General features: G+C 39.0%; 1 protein-coding gene across 1 annotated transcript; it reads right to left on the bottom strand.

Moving 5' to 3' along the window:
* Positions 1–419: 419 nt before the first annotated feature.
* Positions 420–25,593, bottom strand: LOC103511627 (actin cytoskeleton-regulatory complex protein PAN1). Its single transcript, XM_026825336.1, has 6 exons — positions 25,226–25,593; positions 24,615–25,136; positions 21,109–22,044; positions 20,548–20,958; positions 19,772–19,812; positions 420–784 (listed from the first exon to the last, which is right to left on the bottom strand). The coding sequence occupies exons 1-6, from the start codon at positions 25,562–25,564 to the stop codon at positions 550–552; spliced, it is 2,484 nt and encodes an 827-aa protein (XP_026681137.1). The 5' UTR covers positions 25,565–25,593; the 3' UTR covers positions 420–549.

Below are 25,593 nucleotides of genomic sequence, written 5' to 3'. Positions count from 1 at the left end.
CATTTGGATTTTTCCCAACTTTTTACATAGGAATCGACCATTTATTTATAATTTTTACTCATTTGCAACTGCTCCATTCGTAATGATGTTAGATTTTAGAGCCGCCAGACTAGATGGCTTAGATTTTAGAAGATAGCACGCCTACCTCGTAAAAGCTTAGTTGCGGGTTTGATTCCCGCTCGAGACGAACTTGATCCTAAACGGAGAAGGTTCGTTCTGGGAGCGGCTGGCTTTCTCCTATCCCATCCTTCTTCTCTCTTCGGTTTCGGGATTCAATAAAAGGATACCTACAGGTATTACATTTGTTTAGCACGATTTCCCACATTATATAATGTGGGAATATCAAAATAAGAGTGTATTAAACAACTTGTGGCCCTTACCAGACAATGTGAATGATAATTTTCAAGACACTGATTGCGGAGTTCTTTAAGGAATAGTAATCAGTAAATGGTTTCTTCATATTAAATTGATCCCAAGGTAAACCTAGACCCTTGACAAATGGAGTGTGCCTGAAGGCATGCGATGTGTTCCAATCAACTCGACCCCAAATCATTCAATATTACTCACAAATCTATAGGCTATATCATCCGGTCGCATATCCTCGAGTCCGAATATGAACGTCAAGTCCCTCTTGCCAGTCTCCAGCTTACACTCAACCTTGCCCTGGTTCACACTGATCACACTCAGGCGCGGTCCAGATGGGCGAGAGCGGCGCTTGAATTTGGTGGTCCGGTGTGCGGACGACGATTCCGAGGCAGTCGAGTCCAGATTGTTATCCGAGGAACTGAGGGGGAAAGAGAAAACAATTAAATTTTAAACAAACCATAGCAAAAAATGGATTTTGTAGGTGAACTTCCGAATTTTCAGATAGAATATCCCAATGTCATTGAAAATACACAAGTCCACCTAGTATCTCCACCTAGTATCAACTTCAATCGGGCAAGATACAAAATTTCAGAATGTTTACTTCTCAAATCATCTAAGAAGTCCATTTTATTCCACGGAGAACCATGCTTTATTAACCATCAAATCTTGCGCTCTTATTGGGACAACCTTTATTAATCTAACTCAAGAAACAAAAGACCCACGAATAATAAGTACTGGTACAATAACAAAACAAGACTGAAAACTCTTGCGCTCTTATTGGGACACCCTTTATTAATCTAACTCAAGAAACAAAAGACCCACGAATAATAAGTACTGGTACAATAACAAAACCCCTTTATTAATCTTTAATCTAACTCAAGAAACAAAAGACCCACGAATAATAAGTACTGGTACAATAACAAAACAAGACTGAAAACAGGACAATACCAAAGAACATTAATGCTACCATTTTAAGCGCAAAGGCCGTGCCTCAAAATTCCAAATTTGGGGGGCAGGAAATCCTGACATTTCAGCGTGAGAACAAAAGTAGCTCCTACTCCCACAATTGATTCTGTAATTCGAGTTGGACTTGAACTCTCAAACTTTAGATACAAAGTCAACCGAACCACTACAACACCCCTGAGGTTGGTTCCCTGTTTCATAATGTTTATTAAAATAAATGAATGGAATTTTGAAATGCAGCTTTTGGGCTTAGAATTCTTGACGGGGAAGCTAGAATTGTTCATATTTCGGGATAATTTCAATCATACGTGATGTCAACACTTGAAATTGAGAGAGGGGTGTTAGTCGGCCATGCCTTTTCCACAAGTTTGGCCATGCCTCGGGATGAACTAGCGGGATTCCGGAGCGAAGCGACGGAATTCAGCTAGTACTGAATAAATACAGCAATCTCAAGTTAAATAAACAAGTACAAAAAGGGACTTTGGGGCTCCCATAGACTCAACTGATGCCAAAATCTAAAGAGCAAATATCCTTTAGATGTTGGACATGTTTGACAAATTTTATCAAAATTCAACAAACCGTTCAGGGAGTAATGGGAAAACAAATGATTTCTATAAATAAACAAGTACAAAAAGGGACTTTGGGGCTCCCATAGACTCAACTGATGCCAAAATCTAAAGAGCAAATATCCTTTAGATGTTGAACATGATTGACAAATTTTATCAAAATGCAACAAACCGTTCAGGGAGTAATGGGAAAACAAGTGATTTCTATTTGAACTTATATTGGGAACAGTTCCATGAAAGGAACTGAACGGTTGGAACTTATTCCCTAAAGTGAACCGATCTTTGCCACCTCTAGAAACAAGTTGTAAAAAGAAATTCACTGATTCTTGGAAAGAGAAGAAAGCAAAGCGTTAGAGGAGGAGAGGGAGGAAGGGGTTTAGTTTGATGAGTCTGCTTTCATCACAACTTGTTCTGAAAACCAAGAAAACAGATTCAATAAGTATTCCAAGGAACAGAAGATATCCAAAATAGAGAAGTGTGCCCAATTTCAAGTCTAGGAGTGCAATGAAGGATAAAAGTTAGTCATAATTACATAGATATCTATGGCCTATTGATATATTGGAGTATTGGTTACATTTACTGATACGAGTATGTATCTATTGCCCATGGAATCTACGGATTCAGTTGCCTCTAATAAGTTAAGAAATGAGATGAGACAGATAATAGCGTAGAAATATTTAAAATTATTTATTGAACTATGACATTGAAATCGCTGATCCCTTACGAAAAGAAAAAAAAAAAACAGTACCAAAATAGAAAGTAGAGAGAAAGGAAAAAAAAAAATGTCCGAATAAAAAGAGTTGTACCTACGGAAAAAAATCCATACTAGAAAGCTACCAAACGATTTTTTAAACTACATATTTTCTTTTTAAAGAGGATAGTTCTCGGAAGGGGAAAAGGCCCAAAAATAGCTACAAAAGCTACCAAACCCTACTTGTAAACTTGATTTATTAGGAAAATCTAAAACGGAAAACTATGAAAAGAAGAAGCCGCACCTACCCTTACTTACAAGAAGTTTACTTCACTTCATTGTGGTCAACAGAGAATGTCAATATCAAGGTAATAGGAAATAGAGATGTTCTATCTAAATTCCAATATGTTGAAGTACTGAGGTACATGGCGGAATAATACATGAATTAAATGTAACAACTAGGAGAGTAGGAATAGATCAGATGCGCTTACTTGGGTGATGTTTCAAAGTCATATTAGAGCAGGAAAAATGAGGACCAACGGAATTTTTCTTTTTCTCCCTACGACTTCTAGATCCCGAGATAAATCGATTTAAAAAATACTGGTAAATCGTGAAGTTTGACGTCACGGCATACGCTCCCGTACACGATGCGGTCACATCAAATATACCGAGGCCCGAGCAAAGCTCTCTCGCAGGCAACACATTAATGTGTTTGTGCGCATACGTTTCTGCGCATTTCTTTCTGCTCCTCCGCAAGCGTGCTTGCATACTGGCGCTACCTAGCGGACGAAAAAAACAACTGCGTAAAGTCTGGCGTCACACATCTTTGAACTCTTTCATTAGAACGGAAAATAAAAAATTAATTTTCGACCTTTTACAGTTATTTTTTCGGAGTTTTGACCTCGGATTTGAAATTTTCCCAACTTTTTACATAGGAATCGACCATTTATTTATAATTTTTACCCATTTGCAACTGCTCCATTAGTGCACAAAAGAGAAGAAACTTAATGAATGAAAATATAGAGAAAAGGAGGTATAGAAGGAATTAAGCGGACAAAAGAAGGGACAGAAAAGAAAAAGTGGGGAAGAGAGAGAAAGGGCCAAAAAGAGGGAAGAACAAAAATCGTACAGAGAGAGAGAGAGAGAAAATAAAGAAGGAGATACTGGAAGAGAATGAATAAACGATGAAAAGGGAGAGAAAGAGAAGAATGGGACCAAAAGAAAGAGAGAGAAAGTAGGAGCAAAGAGAGAGAGAGATAGAGGAGAAATGAAAGAGAGAGAAAAAGGGAGAGAGGGAGGTAGAGAGATTTTCAAATAGGGTTTCGGTATCATTATTGAAAATGTTCATTGAAGTGAAAGACATGGACGGATAGCATAATAAAATTAATTATAAATCATATGTAATTCACTACACTATGTGTGCGTGGGTATTAATATTAATATCGGTAATCGGTACTTTTGTTAATTAACATAATCAGTGGTGGGTTGTGATATTTTTCAAAAGGGGAAAATCTAAACCCATAGACAAATCAACTCAAATAGAATATACCTTGTTTATCCTGCTCGAATGAGACTAAAAAGTCCCTTTACCCCAGCAGTCTAAACAAAGTCTAATGTGTTTTATGAGTTTAATAGCATAGCATACTCGTAATGCATAAATTTTAACAGTAGAAGACCTTGCTGGTGCTTCCCTGAACCATGCAACTAGCGGTGGAAGGCGGTGCTTCCCTAAACTACATGTAGGATACGCCACTGTACTTAATAATGTTAAAAATGAGATTATTTTATTTATTTATTTATTTTGTAATCATGTTTACAGTAGAATACAATACATTATCAATATTATTTACGTTTAATTAGCTCATGTGGAAATTTTTAGTCACCCCGGTAGGCAATTCCAAATTTTTTGAAAAGGAGATTTTGATCTATTTACGTTTAATTAGCTCATGTGGAAATTTTTAGTCACCCCGGTAGGCAATTCCAAATTTTTTGAAAAGGAGATTTTGATCTTTTTTATGAAAATACATATTGAAACAGGTATTATATTTTGTGATATTTTGTCTATTAAATGCCCAATAATTGTCCATTGTCAATGTGGCCTAGTTCTGGAACGAAAGGACGAAAAATCAAATTCTTAGACAAGAGACCTGTCTTCCTCCTCCTAATTCTAATCCTCCTCCCCCTCCTTTTCTTCCTCCTTCTTCTCTTCCTTCGCCTCCTCCTCCTCCTTCCCATCCTCCTCCACCTTCCTCTCCTCCTCCTCTTCCTTGTTCTCCTCCTAATCCTTCCCATCCTCCTCCTATTTCTCATCCTCCTCCACCTTCCTCTCCTCCTCCTTCTTCTCTTCCTTCGCCTCCTCCTCCTTCCCATCCTCTCATCCTCCTCCCCCTAATTCTAATCCTCCTCCCCCTCCTTTTCCTCCTTCTTCTCTTCCTTCGCCTCCTCCTCCTCCTTCCCATCCTCTTCCACCTTCCTCTCCTCCTCCTCCTCCTCCTCCTCCTCTTTCTTTGCCTCCTCCTCCTCCTTCCCATCCTCCTCCACCTTCCTCTCCTCCTCCTCTTCCTTGTTCTCCTCCTAATCCTTCCCATCCTCCTCCTATTTCTCATCCTCCTCCACCTTCCTCTCCTCCTCCTTCTTCTCTTCCTTCGCCTCCTCCTCCTTCCCATCCTCTTCCTATTTCTCATTCTCCTCCACCTTCCTCTCCTCCTCCTCTTCCTTGTTCTCCTCCTAATCCTCTTCTTCTTCACTTTTTTCTTCCTCGGACAAGTTACACTTGACACAATTCGGAAATTCCTCGACATAAATCCACCGTCACCGATAAAATCTAATAATACAAATGACTGTGATAGATTTGGGTAAAAATCTGGTGTGAACATCACACGACAAAACAAAATGTCAACAACGACTTTGTCGCAAGCATGAAGCAAGCCTACACGAACAAAGAAAATAACCAAGCTATGAATTATTATTATTGGGTAATTATTATTATTGGGTAATAAACACTGTAATGAGAAGTTGGGTGGATGTGTTCAGTGGGCAAGGACGGAGGGGTGTGGAGGACGGAGATTAAAAATAATGGGACATTTTTTTTATTTTATTTTTATTTATTTTTTCGCTCAGAAAAAAGAGGAAACAAAATGTCAACAACGACTTTGTCGCAAGCATGAAGCAAGCCTACACGAACAAAGAAAATAACCAAGCTATGAATTATTATTATTATTATTGGGTAATAAACACTGTAATGAGAAGTTGGGTGGATGTGTTTAGTGGGTAAGGACGGAGGGGTGTGGAGGACGGAGATTAAAAATAAGGGACATTTTATTTATATTTATTTTTTCGCTCAGAAAAAAGGGGCCTTTTTTTCTGAGTGAAATCCACAATAAACTAAACCATCACCTTGTCCCAACAAGAGGAATATTCGGGACGGGAGGATCTAAAGGGCCGTTTAGACGCTCAGTCCCGGACTGCCGTCCAAGTTTGATGAAAGTTTGAGCGTGTAAACGTTTGGACGCGAGCTGATTTCTGTCACACTGGACTGCAGTCCAGGACTGAGCGTCTAAACGGCCCTTAAGAATCGGGGATATTTTACACAAATCGGAGACGGGGGAAAGGTGTATTTTCCTTTTGGGAAACTGACCAATGGAGAATTGACCACGGCTCTATTTAGTTTCTATTGCAGCAGTGGTCAGTACCCCGAAACGAAAATACACCTAAAGTTGGCACGGGTATTAGGGACAAAGGGAGGTATATGAAAAGCTAACTCGAGTATTAGGGACAAAGGGAGATATATGAAAAGTCAAAAGCTTACTCGTGTATTAGGGTATTAGGAGACAAAGGGAGGTATATGAAAAGCTAACTCGAGTATTAGGAACACGGGGAGATATATGAAAAGTCAAAAGCTTACTCGTGTATTAGGGTATTAGGAGACAAAGGGAGGTATATGAAAAGCTAACTCGAGTATTAGGGACAAAGGGAGATATATGAAAAGTCAAAAGCTTACTCGTGTATTAGGGTATTAGGAGACAAAGGGAGGTATATGAAAAGCTAACTCGAGTATTAGGGAGCCATCGAAAATTTGACCCGATTACATTACTTTCCTTCCTATAGGATAAGGAAAGTAAAAAGGGGACAGAGTTAGATAGCGGAAGGTATATGATACACATATAGGTAGGTATAAAGTGGATGTATAGAAAGGGGTTAGAAAGGTAGGTTTCATAGAGTTAGCAGGGCCGTATCCAGGATTCTGTCGGTCCAAACAGTAATGTAGCAGGGGGGATGCTTCAAACTGTCGGAATCTCGCCTAATACAGTAAAAAGGGGACAGAGTTAGATAGCGGAAGGTATGATATACATCTAAGGTAGGTATAAAGTGGATCAGAGCTATGTGTATAGAAAGGGGTTAGAAAGGTAGGTTTCATAGAGTTAGCAGGGCCGTATCCAGGATTCTGTCGGTCCAAACAGTAATGTCGCAGGGGGATGCTTCAAACTGTCGGAATCTCGCCTAATACAGTAAAAGAGAATAATGAAGCTCGAGGGAGGGGGGGCGAAACCCCCCTTAAATCCGGCCCTCAGAGTTGGGTAGAAAGGTATTTGACTGTGATTGAGAGTAGGGAATAGGTATCTAGTAGAATGGTATTTCTAATTTTCTACGATTTACTGTGATTGAGAGGAGTTAGGTAGTAGAAACGTATTTCTCTCCTACAATTTTTCATCGAGAGGAAGGTCAGGAATGTGTTGTAGGTTGTAGCGAGTGATGCTAAACAGAAAGAAGAAGGAAGGGTTTGGACGAGGGAGAAAATAGAGAGATTTTGAATAATACCTACCTAATTGTGCTTATTTATACGGCTCGCATAGGACTGAAAAGTCTCTTTACTCCAGCAGTAGGCTACTACTATTATTGTAGTCAAATTCTCAATAAGAATAATTATAAGAGTAGGTCAAATTATAAGAGTAGGGATAGGTGTGTGTTACAAGACCGGGTAGGGTTATGGGTAGGGGAAGATGGGGTAGGGTTATGAGACAGGTTAGGGTTATGGGTAGGGTTATGAGGGTTAGGGTTATGGGTAGGGAAAGATGGGGTAGGGTTATGAGATAGGTTAGAGTAGTGGGTAGGGAAGCGAGATATGCAGTGTGTAAAGATAGAGGGAGGAGGGAGGGTAATGTTAATGTCTCTTTGGAATTTTTAACATTAGGATAAGTTTTTACATTCCCTTTTTCTCCCCATGTGAACTTTCTTTCTGTCTATCTCTCTCTTTCTCTCTCTCTCTCCCTCTCTCTGTCTCTCTCTCTCTCTTTCTCTCTCTCACACTCACTCTACCTCTTACTTCATATTTCTTTCTCTTTTTCCCACACACTGCCTCTTTTTTGGTTTCTCACTCTCTTTCTTTACCTCTCACACTCTCTAACTACCTTTCACACAAGCCTCTCTCTCTCTTTCGCTTCCTCCCTCTCTCTCTCTCTCTCTCTTTTCAATCTCTCTCTTTAGTAATTATTTGCTTGAGCAGTTTCCCTTAGTCATGGACTCTATTTCCTCAAAGATCGAAAAACGTGAAGTATAATGAGTTTAAACCTATACTTTACTTCACTCGATCAAAAACTGGTCATTGTCCTTCTCTCTCTCTCTCTCTCTCTCTCTCTCTCTCTCTCTCTCTCTCTCTCTTTCTCTCTCTTTCTCTTTCTCTCTCTTTCTCTCTCTCTTTTTTTCTCTCTTTTTTTTTTTTTTTTTTTTTTCTTCAAGAGATTTGACAGAGGGAACTGTAACTGCTAGGGTGTTACCGTCCCGGAAACGAAGAGAGAAGGAAGACAGCACAGGAGAAAACCAGCGGTTTCGAGGCACGAACCTTTGAGAACGAAAATTTTTGCTCATAAAATGTCCAGTTTATGTGAGAGTAAATGAAACTAGTACAGGGAGATTCATGAAGTTTAGCTACACCCTGTAGATCATGCATGTTACGATTTAGTATTTCATGAGGAAAACCATTTGACAGGTTTGTCTCTATAACAGAATAAAGAAAGAGAAAGAGAGAGAGAGAGAGAGAGAGAGAGAGACTAAGTAAGAGGAATAGTGAGGCGAATAAAGAGAAGGAAGGAGGAGAAGGAGAAGAAAAGGAGTAGAGAGGATACACAACATACTACTAAGAATGAAGAGACGGAGAAGGAGGAGGAGGAGAGAGAGAGAAGGAAGACGAGCATAAGAGAAGGAAAGGGGAAGAGACTAAGGGTAAGGAAAGAGGGGAAGAACTAGAGGGAAGGAGGAGAAAAAGAGAGGAGAAAGAGAAGGAAAGAAGGAGAGAGAGAGAGATAGAGAAGGAAGACGAGCATAAGAGAAGGAAAGGGGAAGAGACTAAGGTTAAGGAAAGAGGGGAAGAACTAGAGGGAAGGAGGAGAAAAAGAGAGGAGAAAGAGAAGGAAAGAAGGAGAGAGAGAGAGAGAAGGAAGACGAGCATAAGAGAAGGAAAGGGGCAGAGACTAAGGTTAAGGAAAGAGGGGAAGAACTAGAGGGAAGGAGGAGAAAAAGAGAGGAGAAAGAGAAGGAAAGAAGGAGAGAGAGAGAGAGAAGGAAGACGAGCATAAGAGAAGGAAAGGAGAAGAGACTAAGGGTAAGGAAAGAGGGGAAGATCTAGAGGGAAGGAGGAGAAAGAGAAAGGAGAAAGAGAAGGAAAGTAGGAGGAGGAGCATACGTGAAAGAGAAGGAAAGAAGATACTCGTAATATAATAATCTTGAAGAAAATCAGACTGAGGAAAATCTAGTGTGATAAAGTTTAGACTGTGGTAAAGTGCATATGTATGAGAGAGAGAGAAAGAGAGAGAGTGAGGGGGAGGGAGAGAGAGAAATAGAGATCGGTAGACAACACAGTAGGGAGAGAGAGCAAGAGAGATGTAGAGATAAGGAGAGGGTGAGAGAGAGGGGGGGAAAGAGAGAGTGAAAGGGAGGGAAAGAGAGAGAGCGAAAATATGGAGAGAATGCTAAAGTGCAGATTGAGAAATTGTTGTTAAAGTTTGCCAAGTACCTCCCTCTCTCTCTTTCCCTTTCCCTCCCTCTTTGTATCTATCTCCCTCCCTTTCCCTCTCTCCCTCTCTCTCTCTCTCTCTCTCTCTCTCTCTAGTTAAAGTTCAGGGTAGAATTATGCCTAGTTAAAGTTCAGGGTAGAATTATGTGAGGTCAGAGAGTTGTTTCGTAATGAATATTGTCTCATAACTCTTTTACCTAGGTACAACAATACATGGAACTACATTATGTAGGTACCTAAGGCCAGCCACTCACTATCAGGCAGACCTGACAGGGACTCCTGAACAGGTCCACCTGATACTGTATGGGAGCAATAATAATTCTCTCAGGGAGACCTGAAAGAGGCCTGATAACTGATGGACGAAATTCGATCAGTTCTACCTGACAAGGGAGTAGGCCTGCTTCAAGCGTGTGGTGGTTCTGTCAGGTAACTGACCAGGCGTAGGTCTTCGTGATGGTGAGTGGCCGGCCTAATACTTGCGAGTACCTATGCGTATTTTACCTAGGTACAACTACATTGGGTATACAGATACACAGGTATCTTTTAACTTTTCCCTAGGTAATAGAACTGCATTAGGTAGGTACATTAAGGACTACGAGTAGAACTTAGGTATAGGTACCTATTTATTGGTTCGTAGGTAGATTGGATAGGTACCTAGCTACGTACATAAGTGCCAGTATCTTTCCTATGTACAAATACATTAGTTAGGAACAACCTACACTGGTTGGGTAATATCTAGGTAAATAAATACACTTACGAGTAGGTAGGTATGCATATTTTACCTGAACTGAATGCGAGGTCAGAGAGTTGTTTCGTAATGAATATTGTCTCATAACTCTTTTACCTAGGTACAACAATACATGGAACTACATTATGTAGTTATGTACCTAAGGCCAGCCACTCGCTATAAGGCAGACCTGACAGGGACTCCTGAACAGGTCCACCTGATACTGTATGGGAGCAATAATAATTCTCTCAGGCGACCTGAAAACTGATGGACGGAATTCGATCAATTCTACCTGACAAGGGAGTAGGCCTGCTTCAAGTGTGTGGTGGTTCTGTCAGGTAACTGACCAGGTGTAGGTCTTCGTGATAGTGAGTGGCCGGCCTAATACTTACGAGTACCTATGTATATTTTACCTAGGTACAACTACATTGGATATACAGATACACAGGTATCTTTTAACTTTTCCCTAGGTAATAGAACTGCATTAGGTAGGTACATTAAGCACTACGAGTAGAACTTAGGTATAGGTACCTATTTATTGGTTGGTAAATAGATTGGAGAGGTACCTAGGTACGTACATAAGTGGCAGTATCTTTCCTATGTACAATACATTAGTTAGGAACAACCTACACTGGTTAGGTAACATCTAGGTAAATAAATACACTTACGAGTAGGTAGGTATGCATATTTTAAGCATTACTATAGTAACCCCAGCTGTGTTCAGACGATAATATCATGAACTATTCATATCATCCAACACAACTTGCATACCTTAAAGTCCTTAAACGAAGACAAAAAAGAAAGGAAACAAAAAATGGTGTGACAATCACACAACTTTCTTCTTTCTTTTACATTATATGATTTCCGGAGAATAAGACCTCTGTTGCTATACCAGCCACGATCAGACCGTCTGACAGATCCAGTCTGATTTTGAGTTTGAGGGGCCGGCATTACAGTTCGCTCTGTCAAACCTCTTGAATAAAAAAGACTATATTGTTAGGTGGTAGAGAACGCCTAAGGCGTTAACCTCGCCAAGTGGTTGCCTTCCACTCAAGAGATTATTATTTTTATTATTGTTTTCGACTTTTTTCCGCCCATTTTGAAAATTTGGACCGATTGCAATAATTTCTACTTTCTCAGTACATAGTGTAGGTTCCCTATACAATATATACTTCTTTTTTTAATTATTTAAAATTAATTTTAATTCAACTGTGGGAGTAAAGGGTCTTTTCAGTCTCATTTCTGCAATATGAAGAGGGTATATTCTAGTCCATTGTAGGTAATAGAAAGTAAAAATAGTCAACCAAATTACAATGCAAAACGAGAGAGAAAAAAAGGGAGGAAAAAACGTTAAAAATTATTAGAGCAAAAAAATACCTTCGAGACGGGAAAAAAGGTATTGTATTCCTCGTAGAGAAGGAAAAAAGAGAACAAGCTGGACATGTCCCTCCGGGAATTTTTTAGCCCGTAGTTTATTCGATCGTGATTAGAGAAAATCAGTACCTATGTACCTACCTAATTTGTTTAATATATTCAGTTTATTATCATTCTTGATTTGATTTTTTGATTTTACTTTCATGTTATGATTTAAAAACAAGACTAGAGCCCGTTCTCCCTTTATTCCCGTTATTTAAAATTAATTTTTATTTAACTGCGGGAGTAAAGGGTCTTTTCAGTCTCATTTCTGCAATATGAAGAGTGTATATTCTAGTGTCTAGTCCATTGTAGGTAACAGAAAGTAAAAATAGTCAACCAAATTACAATGCAAAACGAGAGAGAAAAAAAAAGGGAAGAAAAAAACGTTAAAAATTATTAGAGCAAAAAAATACCTTCGAGAGACGGGAAAAAAGGTATTGTATTCCACGTAGAGAAGGAAAAAAGAGAACAAGCTAGGCCCGTCCCTCCGGGAATTTTTCAGCCCGTAGTTTATTCGATCGTGATTAGAGAAAATCAGTACCTATGTACCTACTTAATTTGTTTCATATTCAGTTTATTATCATTCTTGATTTGATTTTTTGATTTTACTTTCATGTAATGATTTAAAATCAAGACTAGAGCCCGTTCTCCCTTTATTCCCGATATAATGTTTAAGTCACCCATCCATTTATTGGCCTTCCTCGGCGTAGCTTAACATAGATGACGCTAAAACCGGTCTTAAATTAACGACTATAGTGTTATTTAAAACTTTCTCGCTTTGAGTTCATAGGTCGTCGCGACAAATTTCAAGATCAGAGCTCATTTGTGTGAGAAAATGTGAAAAAAATCCCCCAAAAACCAGTTTTTTTGGTTTTTTGGCTTTATGGTTCTCCGAACAAAATTTGCACCACCATTTTCGTGTTCCTGGTAAAAAGACCTTTAATTTGATATATATAGGTCCACCGGGTTTGGATAAGTAAGGATAGATAAGACCTTCTATGGGAACAGACAGACAGACTGACAGACAGACACCGAAGCGAATACAATAGTCCGTCCCTTATACCTTTTTATTACTGTTGTAATAATAAAGGAAGGACGGACTAAAAAGAGGGAAAGAAGTAAGGGAAATTAAAAATATAATAAAAAGAAGGAGGAAAAAAAAACGTGAAAACTTTGCAAAGGATACAAGACATTAAGACTAGGAAAGAGCAAGAAACTCAGTGTGAGAGAGAGAAGGGTCGAGGGAGTGAGAGACAAAGAGAGAGAGAGAGAGAGAGGAAATGAGGGAGAGAGACTGGAAAACTTAATACGGAAAGGAAAATGTTAAAAAGAGAAAGAGGACAAAGGAGATAAAGCTGAACGAAAGAAAGCGACAGAAAGGGAGGGAGGGAGAGATCACACATATTTGAACTCTTTCATTAGAACGGAAAATAAAAATTGAATTTTCGACCTTTTACAGTTATTTTTTCGGAGTTTTGACTTCACATTTGGATTTTTCCCAACTTTTTACATAGGAATCGACCATTTATTTATAATTTTTACTCATTTGCAACTGCTCCATTAGTAATGATGTTAGATTTTAGAGCCGCCAGACTAAATGGCTTAGGCTTAGAAGATAGCACGCCTACCTCGTAAAAGCCTAGTTGCGGGTTTGATTCCCGCTCGAGATGAACTTGATCCTAAACGGAGAAGATTCGTTCTCTGAACGGCTGGCTTTCTCCTATCCTTCTTCTCTCTTCGGTTTCGGGATTCAATAAAAGGATACCTACAGGTATTACATTTGTTTAGCATGATTTCCAACATTGCATAATGTGGGAATATCAAAATAAGAGTGCATTAAACAACGTGTCGCCCTTACCAGACAATGTGAATGATAATTTTCAAGACACTGACGGGAATCGAACCCCAAACTCTTCCCTTCATACTTACATTAACCAAATCCTTGCTGTTACACATCGTAGCCAGTTTCTGGGACAGACTATGTATGTAGCCATCATAGGAGGCCTGTATTTGAGGGGTGGGAGGATGGGAGTGCTGGGTAGGAGGGGTACTACATAGCTCCATGGGCTGACAGGTCAACTGGGTTAACTTCTGCTGGAGTTCCGCGATGGTCGCCGTTCGATTCCTGCGAGGGGAAAGAAAAATAAACATAGGGATTAACAGTGTCCAAAATACTATCATGGGGGTTTTAGCTCCTTTAAGGGAGGGAGGGTTGTCAAGCGACAAATGCTGCCAATGGCTTTGGGATACTCCTATCAGAGCGAAGGTTTGGATGAGATTTTCATTTGGATAAGATATAAAATGAATTGAATTTCTTTTCCTAAAAAATTACTTCAAAACGTGTTTTGGCACTAAAAACTGATCATATCGAAAACTTCACCGATTACAATCCTAACTTTTTGGGGGGGGGGTTTTCTCCTGTACTGTAGGCAGCCCCCCCCCACCCCCTCGACAAAATCCTGGCTACGGCCTTGGTTGGTGGTGGTGGTAATGTGGTTCTTGGTGGTGTTGTTGTTGTCGTCGTTGCTATTGTTGTTTTGTGTTGTTGTTGTTGTTGTTGTTTGTTTTGTTGTTCGTGTTGTTTTTTTTTTGGAGGAAAATTCGGCGCGGCGATAGAAAGAAACAGGTGGACAGGGTTTCATAGTAACGTAGGAAATTGACGGATTCTCCTTTTGTATCGTTAATATCTCCGTGAATAATGGTTTCTTAGAAAATTCAAGATAATGGAATTAAAGAGGGCAAAAAGGGGTACTTTTCTATCAGGAGAAATTCAATGGGTTTCAGTGGAAACTTGAAGAAAAATCGAATTGAAAAAATGGTAGTTTTTAAAGAGATACAAAAAAATCTTTTTCTCAAGCTTTTGGTTGTGTTTGAGGGAGGGTTTTACCAAAACAGGGAATTTTATCTTTTAGTAAATTTTGTGTTCTTTTCAATGGTGCAATCAGTTTTTTATTATCTTTATTGGTTCAAGAGATAAAGGCGTTTTAAGGGGACAAGGTATGAAAAATGTTGAAAAACAGAAAATCCTTCATAACTCCGCCCCTGTTGAAAATCGGATCTGTCCAGATAGCTTTTTCTGGTAGCCCTTTAGGTCCTACATCAACCCTCAAGCGTTGTACAGTCGTTCGCGGGACACCCTGTATATCAAATTAAAGGTCTTTTTACCAGGAACACGAAAATGGTGGTGCAAATTTTGTCCAGAGAACCAAAAAGCCAAAAATAATAATAAACTGAATATTAAACAAATTAGATAGGTACCTACATAGGTACTGATTTTCTTTAACCACGATCAAATAAACTACGGACTAAAAAATTCCCGGAGGGACGGGCCCAGCTTTTTAAATTTAAATTGGAATTCAGCAAATCAGAAAACTCCAACTAAGTTTAAACTCCAATTGTGGTCCCGCGGCCTGGGTTCTCAGCTGCAATAAAGATTAATTATGATATAGACTTAGATTGATTTCTTTTTTATAATCTAAGGAAAATGCTAGACAAAAAACAACATCAATGTCTCCTAAAACTACTTCTGAATTTCCTATGATCTAGGATAACCTAGTTTCTAAAAATTCATCTATTTGTTCTTTCTAAAGGGTGTCCCAATAAGAACGCAAGATTTGAAAGGGTGATAACTTTGTTATGCGTTGTTAACTTGTTTTATCTTGCCCAATCTTTGACAGATTGATTGTAAACAAATCAAAATTAGTCATCATTGAGTCTAAAACTGTTCAACAACACGTTAGCATAATAAAATCGACACGTTATCACTTTTGCGCAAGCATTTTCCTAGTCGTTATCCTGTTATTTTCCGTTTTTCTGACGAGAAATTGCCTCCATGATCATGTAATTTTACGCCCCTAGACTATTTTTTGCGAGGGCATCTAAAGTCACAGGTTTACACCAACAAACGATCTGTATAAGATTTGGTTTGATAATCTTTATAAAATTTGTTTGAAAAGAGTGTCCCAAACTTGATCAAAGCTTAAAAAATTAGACAATGAAACTGACAGGAATTGAAAAACAGGAGATGAAGAATAAGTATGTCCAGCGGCAGCGATAGAAAAAGAAGTTCAAAATATGGCGAAATAGCGAATGATCAGTGAGTATGTATTGAAAAGAAAACAAAATATGTAGTAGGTTTGTTAAAAGAAAAATAATTATGTTTAAAGAAAAAATCGTCAAGAGGACGAAAATTTATGGAAAGCGAATAAGTGTCATTTCATAGAAATTTAATGTAAATGGTTGGTAAATAAGCACTATGATGTACCTATGTGATATGTGAAGAAAAGAAAGGACAGACTAGTGAAGGTAAAAAATGGCGCTTAAGAAAACTAAAAAAAAGGAAGTGATATGTGAAGAAAAGAAAGGACAGACTAGTGAAGGTAAAAAATGGCGCTTAAGAAAACTAAAAAAAAAGTTGGGAAAAAATCCCTTTATCAATTACTTATTTGCAAATTAATATCTCGTGAAAAATCCATACGTTTATTCCCTCGCGGATTTCGTACACAATTATGTGAAGAAAAGAAAGGACAGACTAGTGAAGGTAAAAAATGGCGCTTAAGAAAACTAAAAAAAAAGTTGGGAAAAAATCCCTTTATATCAATTACTTATTTGCAAATTAATATCTCGTGAAAAATCCATACGTTTATTCCCTCGCGGATTTCGTACACAAATCCCTTTATCAATTACTTATTTGCAAATTAATATCTCGTGAAAAATCCATACGTTTATTCCCTCGCGGATTTCGTACACAAAGAGCGGGTTAAAAAACAAAACATTCAAAGCGAAATATCGAATTATAAATCGGAATAATTGTAAACCAGTTTGCTTATCACGAGTATTGAGTCTGTTAAGAGTATTAATGCCAGAAGGCTTATTTACTCCAAGGTTCATTCAAACAAGATGAAGTGAAGATAGGCAATAACCTTACACGGTACGACCTTAGAGTAGTGAGCTTTTATAATTACATAGATATCTATGGCCTATTGATATATTGGAGTATTGGTTACATTTACTGATACGAGTATGTATCTATTGCCCATGGAATCTGTGGATTCAGTTGCCTCTAATAAAACTCTAATAAGTTAAGAAATGAGATGAGACGGATAATAGCGTAGAAATATTTAAAATTAATTATTGAACTATGACATTGAAATCGCTGATCCCTTACGAAAAGACAAAAAAACAGTACCAAAATAGAAAGCAGAGAGAAAGAAGAAAAAAATGTCCGAATAAAAAGAGTTGTACCTACGGAAAAAATCCATACTAGAAAGCTACCAAACCATTTTTTTAACTACATATTTTCTTTTTAAAGAGGATTTTTCTCGGAAGGGGAAAAGGCCCAAAAATAGCTAAACTTGATTTATTGGGAAAATCTAAAACGGAAAACTATGAAAAGAAGAAGCCGCACCTACCCTTACTTACAAGAAGTTTACTTCACTTCATTGTGGTCAACAGAGAATGTCAATATCAAGGTAATAGTAATAGGAAATAGAGATATTCTATCTAAATTCCAATATGTTCAAGTACTGAGGTACATGGCGGAATACATGAATTAAATGTAACAACTAGCGAACTAGGAGAGTAGGAAAATTGTAGGAAGTATTTTTTTTTTATTATTTTTTTTTTTTTTCCTCTGAGACTATCGCGGTGAATTACTGAGACAAGTGTAGTGAATTACTGATCTCTAGTGAATTCCCGATCTATGTGAACTAACTGAATGCTAAATATGCTCCCCGGTATTGATGTTCAATAGTCAATGTCAGGGTTTTCATTCACTTGTCAATCATTTCGCTATGTTACCTTCAATGAAACCGAGCAATAATCATCTAACATTTTAAACCAAGTTTTTTTTTCACCTAGTGTCGAAGACTACGTAGATGTAAATCGTAAAGAGGTTGACAGTCAGAACAGTGAGTCTTGGATAGAATAATAATAGTGCTTATTTATACTGCTCGCATAGGACTGAAAAGTCCCTTTACCCCAGCAGTAGGCTACTACTATTATTGTGGTCAAATTCTCAAATTAGATTGAGGATAAAATTCCATACCTCGGCTGGAATTGAACCCACGCCCTCCTGTTTACCAGGCGAGCGCCTTGACCATTACACCACCGCGGTAGGAATGAGTTATGGATGGGTTTCTTTTCAAAAATGTTGATTTCAGATGAGGTTTTTTTTTTTATTTTTAGTACTCAAATACTATCTACTGCCTATAGTTCTGGAGTTCGACACAATTTTGCTTCTCTGGGGGGAAAAAAAAAATCCCCACCCGAAAAAAACTCACTCACATTCCTTGACAAAATAGGTATTTCAAAATTTCAACTCAGAAAAAAGAGATAGGAAGCAAAAGATAGTTCACACAAAGTCCATAAGGGCAAAAAAAAACAATCCCAAAAGGGAGAAAAACCACTTGAAGGAGGGAAAATCACTGAAAAATTGGAAAACAAAAACTTCAAAACTCAAAAGGTGGAAGACACAAAGGGGAAAATTAGAAAAACCAAAGTAAAAAGTTGGCAACACCAAACAAATATCCGAGGGAATATCAAAAACGTTCCAAGGCGAAAAATCTCAATATAAATTCAATCAATATTTTTATAGATAGAATTCTTCATTTTGACATTTAGCAATAACTCCACAAACCTATATCAATCAGGGCCTAATGTCAAGTAGCAAATAGTTGATGTCAAGATGATTTAGTGGAACTAAATAAATAATTACCTAGATATGTTGAGTAGTTGAGAACATAAAGAAACCGGTATCATTTGTTAAGTTCAAAGTGACATACCATTTGTTTGATGCACTAATTTCACCATATAAGGAGACTACAATCATCTCGATATTTTCAATGTAACCTCAACATAGTAAACTTTTCTTTTCTTTTTACTAAGTTGTTTTCCACTCAAGTGGGGTCGACCTTAACAATGTACTAAATAGCCAGGACCACAAACTGAGCTTAAAGTTGGTTTAGGATTAATCTTCAATCGATCATTTAAGACCGGTTTTAGCGTCACCTATTTTAAGCTACGCCGAGCAAGGCCAATAATAATAAACTGAATATTAAACAAATTAGATAGGTACTGCTGATTTTCTTTAACCACGATCAAATAAACTACGGACTAAAAAATTCCCGGAGGGACGGGCCCAGCTTGGTAAATTTAAATTGGAATTCAGCAAATCAGAAAACTCCAACTAAGTTTAAACTCCAATAATTGTGGTCCCGACCTGGGCTCTCAGCTTCAATAAAGAATAATTATGATATAGACTTAGATTGATTTATTTTTTATAATCTAAGGAAAATGCTAGACAAAAAACAACATCAATGTCTCCTATCCTAAAACTACTTCTGAATTTCCTATGATCTAGGATTAACTAGTTTCTAAAACTTCATCTATTTGTTCTTTCTAAAGGGTGTCCCAATAAGAACGCAAGATTTGAAAGGGTCATAACTTTGTTATGCGTTGTTAACTTGTTTTATCTTGCCCAATCTTTGACAGATTGATTGTAAACAAATCAAAATTAGTCATCATTGAGTCTAAAACTGTTCAACAACACGTTAGCATAATAAAATCGACACGTTATCACTTTTGCGCGAGCATTTTCCTAGTCGTAATCCTGTCATTTTCCGTTTTTCTGACGAGGAATTGCCTCCATGATCATGTAATTTTACGCCCCTAGACTATTTTTTGTGAGGGCATCTAATGTCACAGGTTTACACCAACAAACCCATGGAACGTCCAACTCTCCAAGCTGTAACAAAGCATTTACATGAAACATGACAACATATTAGCAACGAAAGTTCATGTAGAGATAAGTTAAATTTGATAAAAAAGTTAATCAAGGGCTAACATTCTTTCCGACTCTATGTTTGATATCAGGGTGCCCTTAACCTAGTGAGTAGCTTCTTGTAAGTGACATGAGTAGCGTAGGATTGGAATGGGGAAATGAGATTTCTAATAATAGTCAATAAAACAAGTTTTTGTCATGATTTCTATTTTTTACCGTTTCTCTATTCATTAAAAATAAAGAATCAACTTACTATTCCTGGTTGCCTGGCGATAGAACGTCCAACTCTCCAAGCTGTAACAAAGCATTTACATGAAACATGACAACATATTAGCAACGAAAGTTCATGTAGAGATAAGTTAAGTTTGATAAAAGCTGTAACAAAGCATTTACATGAAACATGACAACATATTAGCAACGAAAGTTCATGTAGAGATAAGTTAAGTTTGATAAAAAAAAAGTTAATCAAGGGCTAACATTGTGGAATCAAGGTTCTATCATTGTGGAAATGTTACGGGTTCATTTCCCGACACAATCAGAGTTCTATTCTTTCCAACTCTATGTTTGATATCAGGGTGCCCTTAACCTAGTGAGTAGCTTCTTGTAAGTGACATAAGTAGCGTATGATTGGAATGGGGAAATGAGATTTCTAATAATAGTCGATAAAACAAGTTTTTGTTATGGGGAATGATGCTGCGACTAAAATAACTCTTTGAAATAGCCACTAAAATAACTTTTTGTAATAGCCGCTACAATAACTTTTTGTCATAGTCCCTAAAATTGCTTTTTCAATTTCGTACCTGGCTGACAGGTGGATCCACCACTGACATTCTGTTCGAATTGATTTCCACCCCAGAGTCCGACGACACTGATGAAATATTGGAAATCTTCCTCTGCTGATCTTCACTCATCTCCTGTGGGACATCATTGATCGGGTACTGGGCCGGGGGTCTCTCCCCACTCTGCGATCCCGCACTGAAATTGGAATCCATACTCTGAGTCCCTAAAATTGCTTTTTCAATTTCGTACCTGGCTGACAGGTGGATCCACCACTGACATTCTGTTCGAATTGATTTCCACCCCAGAATCCGACGACACTGATGAAATATTGGAAATCTTCCTCTGCTGATCTTCACTCATCTCCTGCGGGACATCATTGATCGGGTACTGGGCCAGGGGTCTCTCCCCACTCTGTGATCCCGCACTGAAATTGGAATCCATACTCTGTGCAGCTGCAGCTCCTGTGTTGTACTGAGACTCTACAGGTTGACCAGTGGCGGAGTACTGCGGTGTAGACTCAACACCCTGCAGTGCTGTATTGTATTGCGGAACACTCTCTCCAGTTTGTGATACTCCGGCAGTGTATTGTTGTGTGGGGTCTGCAGTTTGCACTGGTGTTGCAGTGTATTGGGGTGTAGGGTCTACACTCTGCAGAGGGGCCTGTGATACTCCGGCAGTGTATTGTTGTGTGGGGTCTGCAGTTTGCACTGGTGCTGCAGTGTATTGGGGTGTAGGGTCTACACTCTGCAGAGGGGCTTGTGATACTCCGGCAGTGTATTGTTGTGTGGGGTCTGCAGTTTGCACTGGTGCTGCAGTGTATTGGGGTGTAGGGTCTACACTCTGCAATGGTGCTGCACTGTATTGGGGTGTGGGGTCTACAGTTTGCAATGGTGCTGTGCTGTACTGTGGTGTAGGGTCTACATTCTGCAGTGGAGCTGCACTGTACTGTGGTGTAGGGTCTACATTTTGCAGGGGTGCTGCGCTGTACTGTGGAGTAGGGTCTGCAGTTTGAAATGGTGCAGCACTGTATTGGGGTGTAGGGTCTACAGCCGGTACAGTTTGCAATGGTGCTGTGCTGTACTGTGGTGTAGGGTCTACATTCTGCAGTGGAGCTGCACTGTACTGTGGTGTAGGGTCTACAGTTTGCAGGGGTGCTGCACTGTACTGCGGAGTAGGGTCTGCAGCTTGAAATGGTGCAGCACTGTATTGGGGTGTAGGGTCTACAGCCGAAGATGTATACTGAGTACCAGTAGCTGGGGAAGGCGTAGCATACTGGGCAGACATGGTGTATTGTACAGGAGCACCAGCACCACTCTGTGGAGGACTAGTGAACCCTGCGAGTGGGGGACTAGTAATACCCGAGACAGGGGCCTGGGAGCTCTGACCCGCAGTATATTGAGGCGAAGTATACCCGCCTGGTAAGGGACCTCCTATGGAACCACTGGAGACAGATTCACTCATAGCATACTGTGAGGTGGGGACAGTGGCTTCTGGGAGATATTGGGAAGTAGCCGGTACCTCAGGCATGGCGTATTGAGGCACAGCAGGAGCCGGGGTATATTGAGAGGACTGGGAGAAGGGTACACCTCCAGTATACTGAGGGACACCCCCTGGTGACATATAGCTAGCGTCTGTATTGCCTCCAACATACTTGTATTGGGTATCGGGTGGAATGTAAGGGGACGGGTTGGGGATATATTGTGCTGTGGAGGGGGCGGGGGCAGGCGTGGCATACTGAACCTTGTCCTGGGTTAAAGCACAGAATAATCAAATAGATGTGAGAGGTATCCTGATTCACTTTCAACTTTTATTTCAAGGAAGCATGTTCTGTTGTGTTTGAAAGTTTTGGATCAAAGATAGAAGTACCCAATGTTTAGAATTGCACTCAAGGTATGTTTTGCTCTGTGCAAGGAATTTCCAATGGGGTTACATACTCAGTTGTGAAGTACAAGCACCCCATAACTTTTAAAAACAAGCGTTTCTAGGCGTATTCAAAATTTGCATCATAAAAACTACACGGAGCAAAACATACGTCTATGTGGATATCGATTGGATCAAAGATAGAAGTACCCAATGTTTAGAATTGCACTCAAGGTATGTTTTGCTCTGTGCAAGGAATTTCCAATGGGGTTACATATTCAGTTGTGAAGTACAAGCACCCCATAACTTTTAAAAACAAGCGTTTCTAGGCGTATTCAAAATTTACATCATAAAAACTACACGGAGCAAAACATACTATGTGGATATCGAAAAAAAGACATGAGTACTTCTACTTTGTACAAAACTGCACTTTGATCTCTTTTTAAACTCTCTTCACGTAAAGTGATTTTTCATTGAACTCCGGCTCAATCAAAAATAACTTTACCGAAAGTAATTCCAGGGTTTGAAGAAAACGTCCATTCTGTTTACACCGTAACTCTCTCTTAAGATTAAAGCAAAGCAGCTATAATATCTGCTCCACACAAGTCATGTCGTAAGGCAGTCTTTGAAAGAAGAGATAGACAAGAATTCTTCTCGTGTCACTGTCTATAATATCTGCTCCACACAAGTCATGTCGTAAGGCAGTCTTTGAAAGAAGAGATAGACAAGAATTCTTCTCGTGTCACTGTTCTCTCTTCACTAGGTTAACTAGAAGTTTGGGCATTTTCTTCAAGCCATAATTACTTGTCCACAAAAATTCTCTCTTCCTCATCTCTCTCAAAACTCATTAAGGAATACCTCTCATCTATTTCTTTAACACGGATCTGAATCTTATTCATTCGGGCAAACAAAATTGATTAATCTTTTACTTTCTATTTGTGTACAAAATGTGGACAACCAATCTGTGAACTTTCAAATTTGGATTTGTCTTTCAACCTCTCTTCTGACTTTTTTTTATGAATTAATCTTCTTGAGTTGAATGATTTGTTATGAATTCTGATGGGGGGGTAACGAATTCAGGTGTTCTGATACCTCGAGTACCAAGTACACTATTTGCTAGCGGTTCCGTTTCTATTTGTGTACAAAATGTGGACAACCAATCTGTGAACTTTCAAATTTGGATTTGTCTTTCAACCTCTCTTCTGACTTTTTTTTACTGAATTAATCTTCTTGAGTTGAATGATTTGTTATGAATTCTGATGGGAGGTGTTCTGATACCTCGAGTACCAAGTACACTATTTGCTAGCATTTCCAATTGCAAATGGGATTTTTAGTTCACAAAATAATGGTTTACGAACCGTACCAAAAAGCCCATTTTGAAACAAATAGTGTACACTACAGCTTCGGAGGGCAGTGTTTGTACATTGTGATACCAAAAAGCCCATTTTGAAACAAATAGTGTACACTACAGGTTCGGAGGGCAGTGTTTGTACATTGTGGTACCAAAAAGCCCATTTTGAAACAAATAGTGTACACTACAGGTTCGGAGGGCAGTGTTTGTACATTGTGGTTATGGGAAGAATTGCCTGAGTAAACGAATAGGCAGGGGGACTCCCTTTTGTGCAACTTTCTTTATGCAAGAAATTCAAACTTCATTGACAACTTTGGTAATGTCTTTTAAAATAACTTGTCTTTCAATAATATAACTAAAAACCGAAAATTCAAAAAATGTCTAGTAATTTCCAGTAACCAACAATGAACAAACACTGGGCATTGATTAATTTAAAAAAAAAAAACTTCCTCCAAATGACGGTGAGGATAATTAGACTTTTTGGGATTTTTTAGATTGATTCAACCATCATGGAGATGGTTTATACGAGATTTAAATGGGAAATTCAAAAGAAGAGCCCTGGAATTCTGATTTGTAAACACTCTCAAATTTCCAATCCTTCAAGACAGACTGAGCAAATTATGCGTGCAATGGACGTAAATACAACCCCTTTGAAAGGCTGAAATTTTTTGCTATCTAAAATATGTGGCAATTTTATACGAGATTTAAATGGGAAATTCAAAAGAAGAGCCCTGGAATTCTGATTTGTAAACACTCTCAAATTTCCAATCCTTCAAGACAGACCGAGCAAATTATGCGTGTAATGGACGTAAATACAACCCCTTTGAAAGGTTAGATGATGTTCGTCATAGGCTGAAATTTTTTTGCTATCTAAAATATGTGGCAATTTCTCAAAAGCTTGCAAGATGAAAATTTTAAAAAGCTTACAAATCCTCAAAAGCTTTCAGATACAAATATTCAATAGCCTCCAGTTGCCAAATATTCAAATTCAAGATGAAATTTTTTGATAACTAGCTTGCAATTTGCCAATTTTCTTCAACGTTCTGTAGAATGTTCACACAATCAGAATCGCCCAGGGACGGTTTAAAGACAAATCGCCCTTGTCCTGAGGGGGATAGCTGCCATTGTTAGTATATTGAGTGGCATTGTCAGTAGGATAGGTAGCGCCTCCTGTGTATTGAGAGGGTTTGTCTGGATAGCTACCACCCGCATAGTGAGGGGTATTGTCTTGCGTAAAGTTTCCGCTGGGTGCATACTGTGTCTGTGTACTGTCTTGAGGATAGCTCCCTGTATATTGAGGGGTGGGTACGGGTTGGGCGTACTGACTGTATACTTGTGACGTCACTGAGGCAGCGTTGGAATACACCACAGTATTATTATTAGGGACAGCATGCAATGCTTCTGTATCCACAGAGTAGGGCTGATTCACTAGCATACGGTTAGGGAGAGGCATATCTCCAGTGGATGTGTTGGAGAGTTTCCTCGCAGCTTCTTCTTTATTCTCCTGAGGGACATACTCCTCCTGTACTTGCTGTACATATTGTATGACTTGAGGACTTGGCTCGTGTCCTGACAGGGTGGACACACTTGATAATGTTGACATCTTCCTCTGAGGATCCTCTGGTATGTTGATATGACTTGAGGACTTGGCTCGTGTCCTGACAGGGTGGACACACTTGATAATGTTGACATCTTCCTCTGAGGATCCTCTGGTATGTTGGGTGGCGTAGGAACACTGCCCATGTTCTGGAAGAAATGCATAGGCATACTCTGCGCATCATAGGATTGTCCTGAGACCCCCGTATTGTTCAGGGTAGCCAGTTTCCTCTGGTACTCCTCTGCAGTCATCTGGTAGGGCATGTCTGTACTCATGATGGACATTCGCCTTGGGTTCATATCATGTTGTACATTACTCCGCGGTATATCTGACATCACTGAGATCTTCCTCTGATATTCCTCAGCACTCTCCTGGCCTGTCATCATAGGGAACTTGTGACTCGAGTCTCCACTACAGAGAAGTTGTTCTGGAGGACAATACTGTCCAGGAGGATACATAACACCTGGCTGTGGATAGCCCTGCACAT

The sequence above is a fragment of the Diaphorina citri genome, unplaced genomic scaffold, assembly GCF_000475195.1.
Source record: "Diaphorina citri unplaced genomic scaffold, Diaci psyllid genome assembly version 1.1 scaffold734, whole genome shotgun sequence".
Taxonomy (NCBI): Eukaryota; Metazoa; Arthropoda; class Insecta; order Hemiptera; family Psyllidae; genus Diaphorina; species Diaphorina citri.
The sequence above is the reverse complement of the archived record's forward strand: the minus strand, read 5'-3'. Positions and strand labels throughout refer to the sequence as shown.

What these genes read in the sequence shown, in the direction of transcription:
- LOC103511627 (XM_026825336.1), bottom strand. Translation starts at nt 25,564, where the DNA reads ATGTATCCTCCTGGACAGTATTGTCCTCCAGAACAACTTCTCTGTAGT. An exon ending in CTACACCCCAATACACTGCA is followed by an intron (nt 20,959 to 21,108) that starts GCACCAGTGCAA and finishes GGAGTATCACAG; the next exon opens with GCCCCTCTGCAGAGTGTAGA. An exon ending in TCGCCAGGCAACCAGGAATA is followed by an intron (nt 785 to 19,771) that starts GTAAGTTGATTC and finishes TTTCCCCCTCAG; the next exon opens with TTCCTCGGATAACAATCTGG.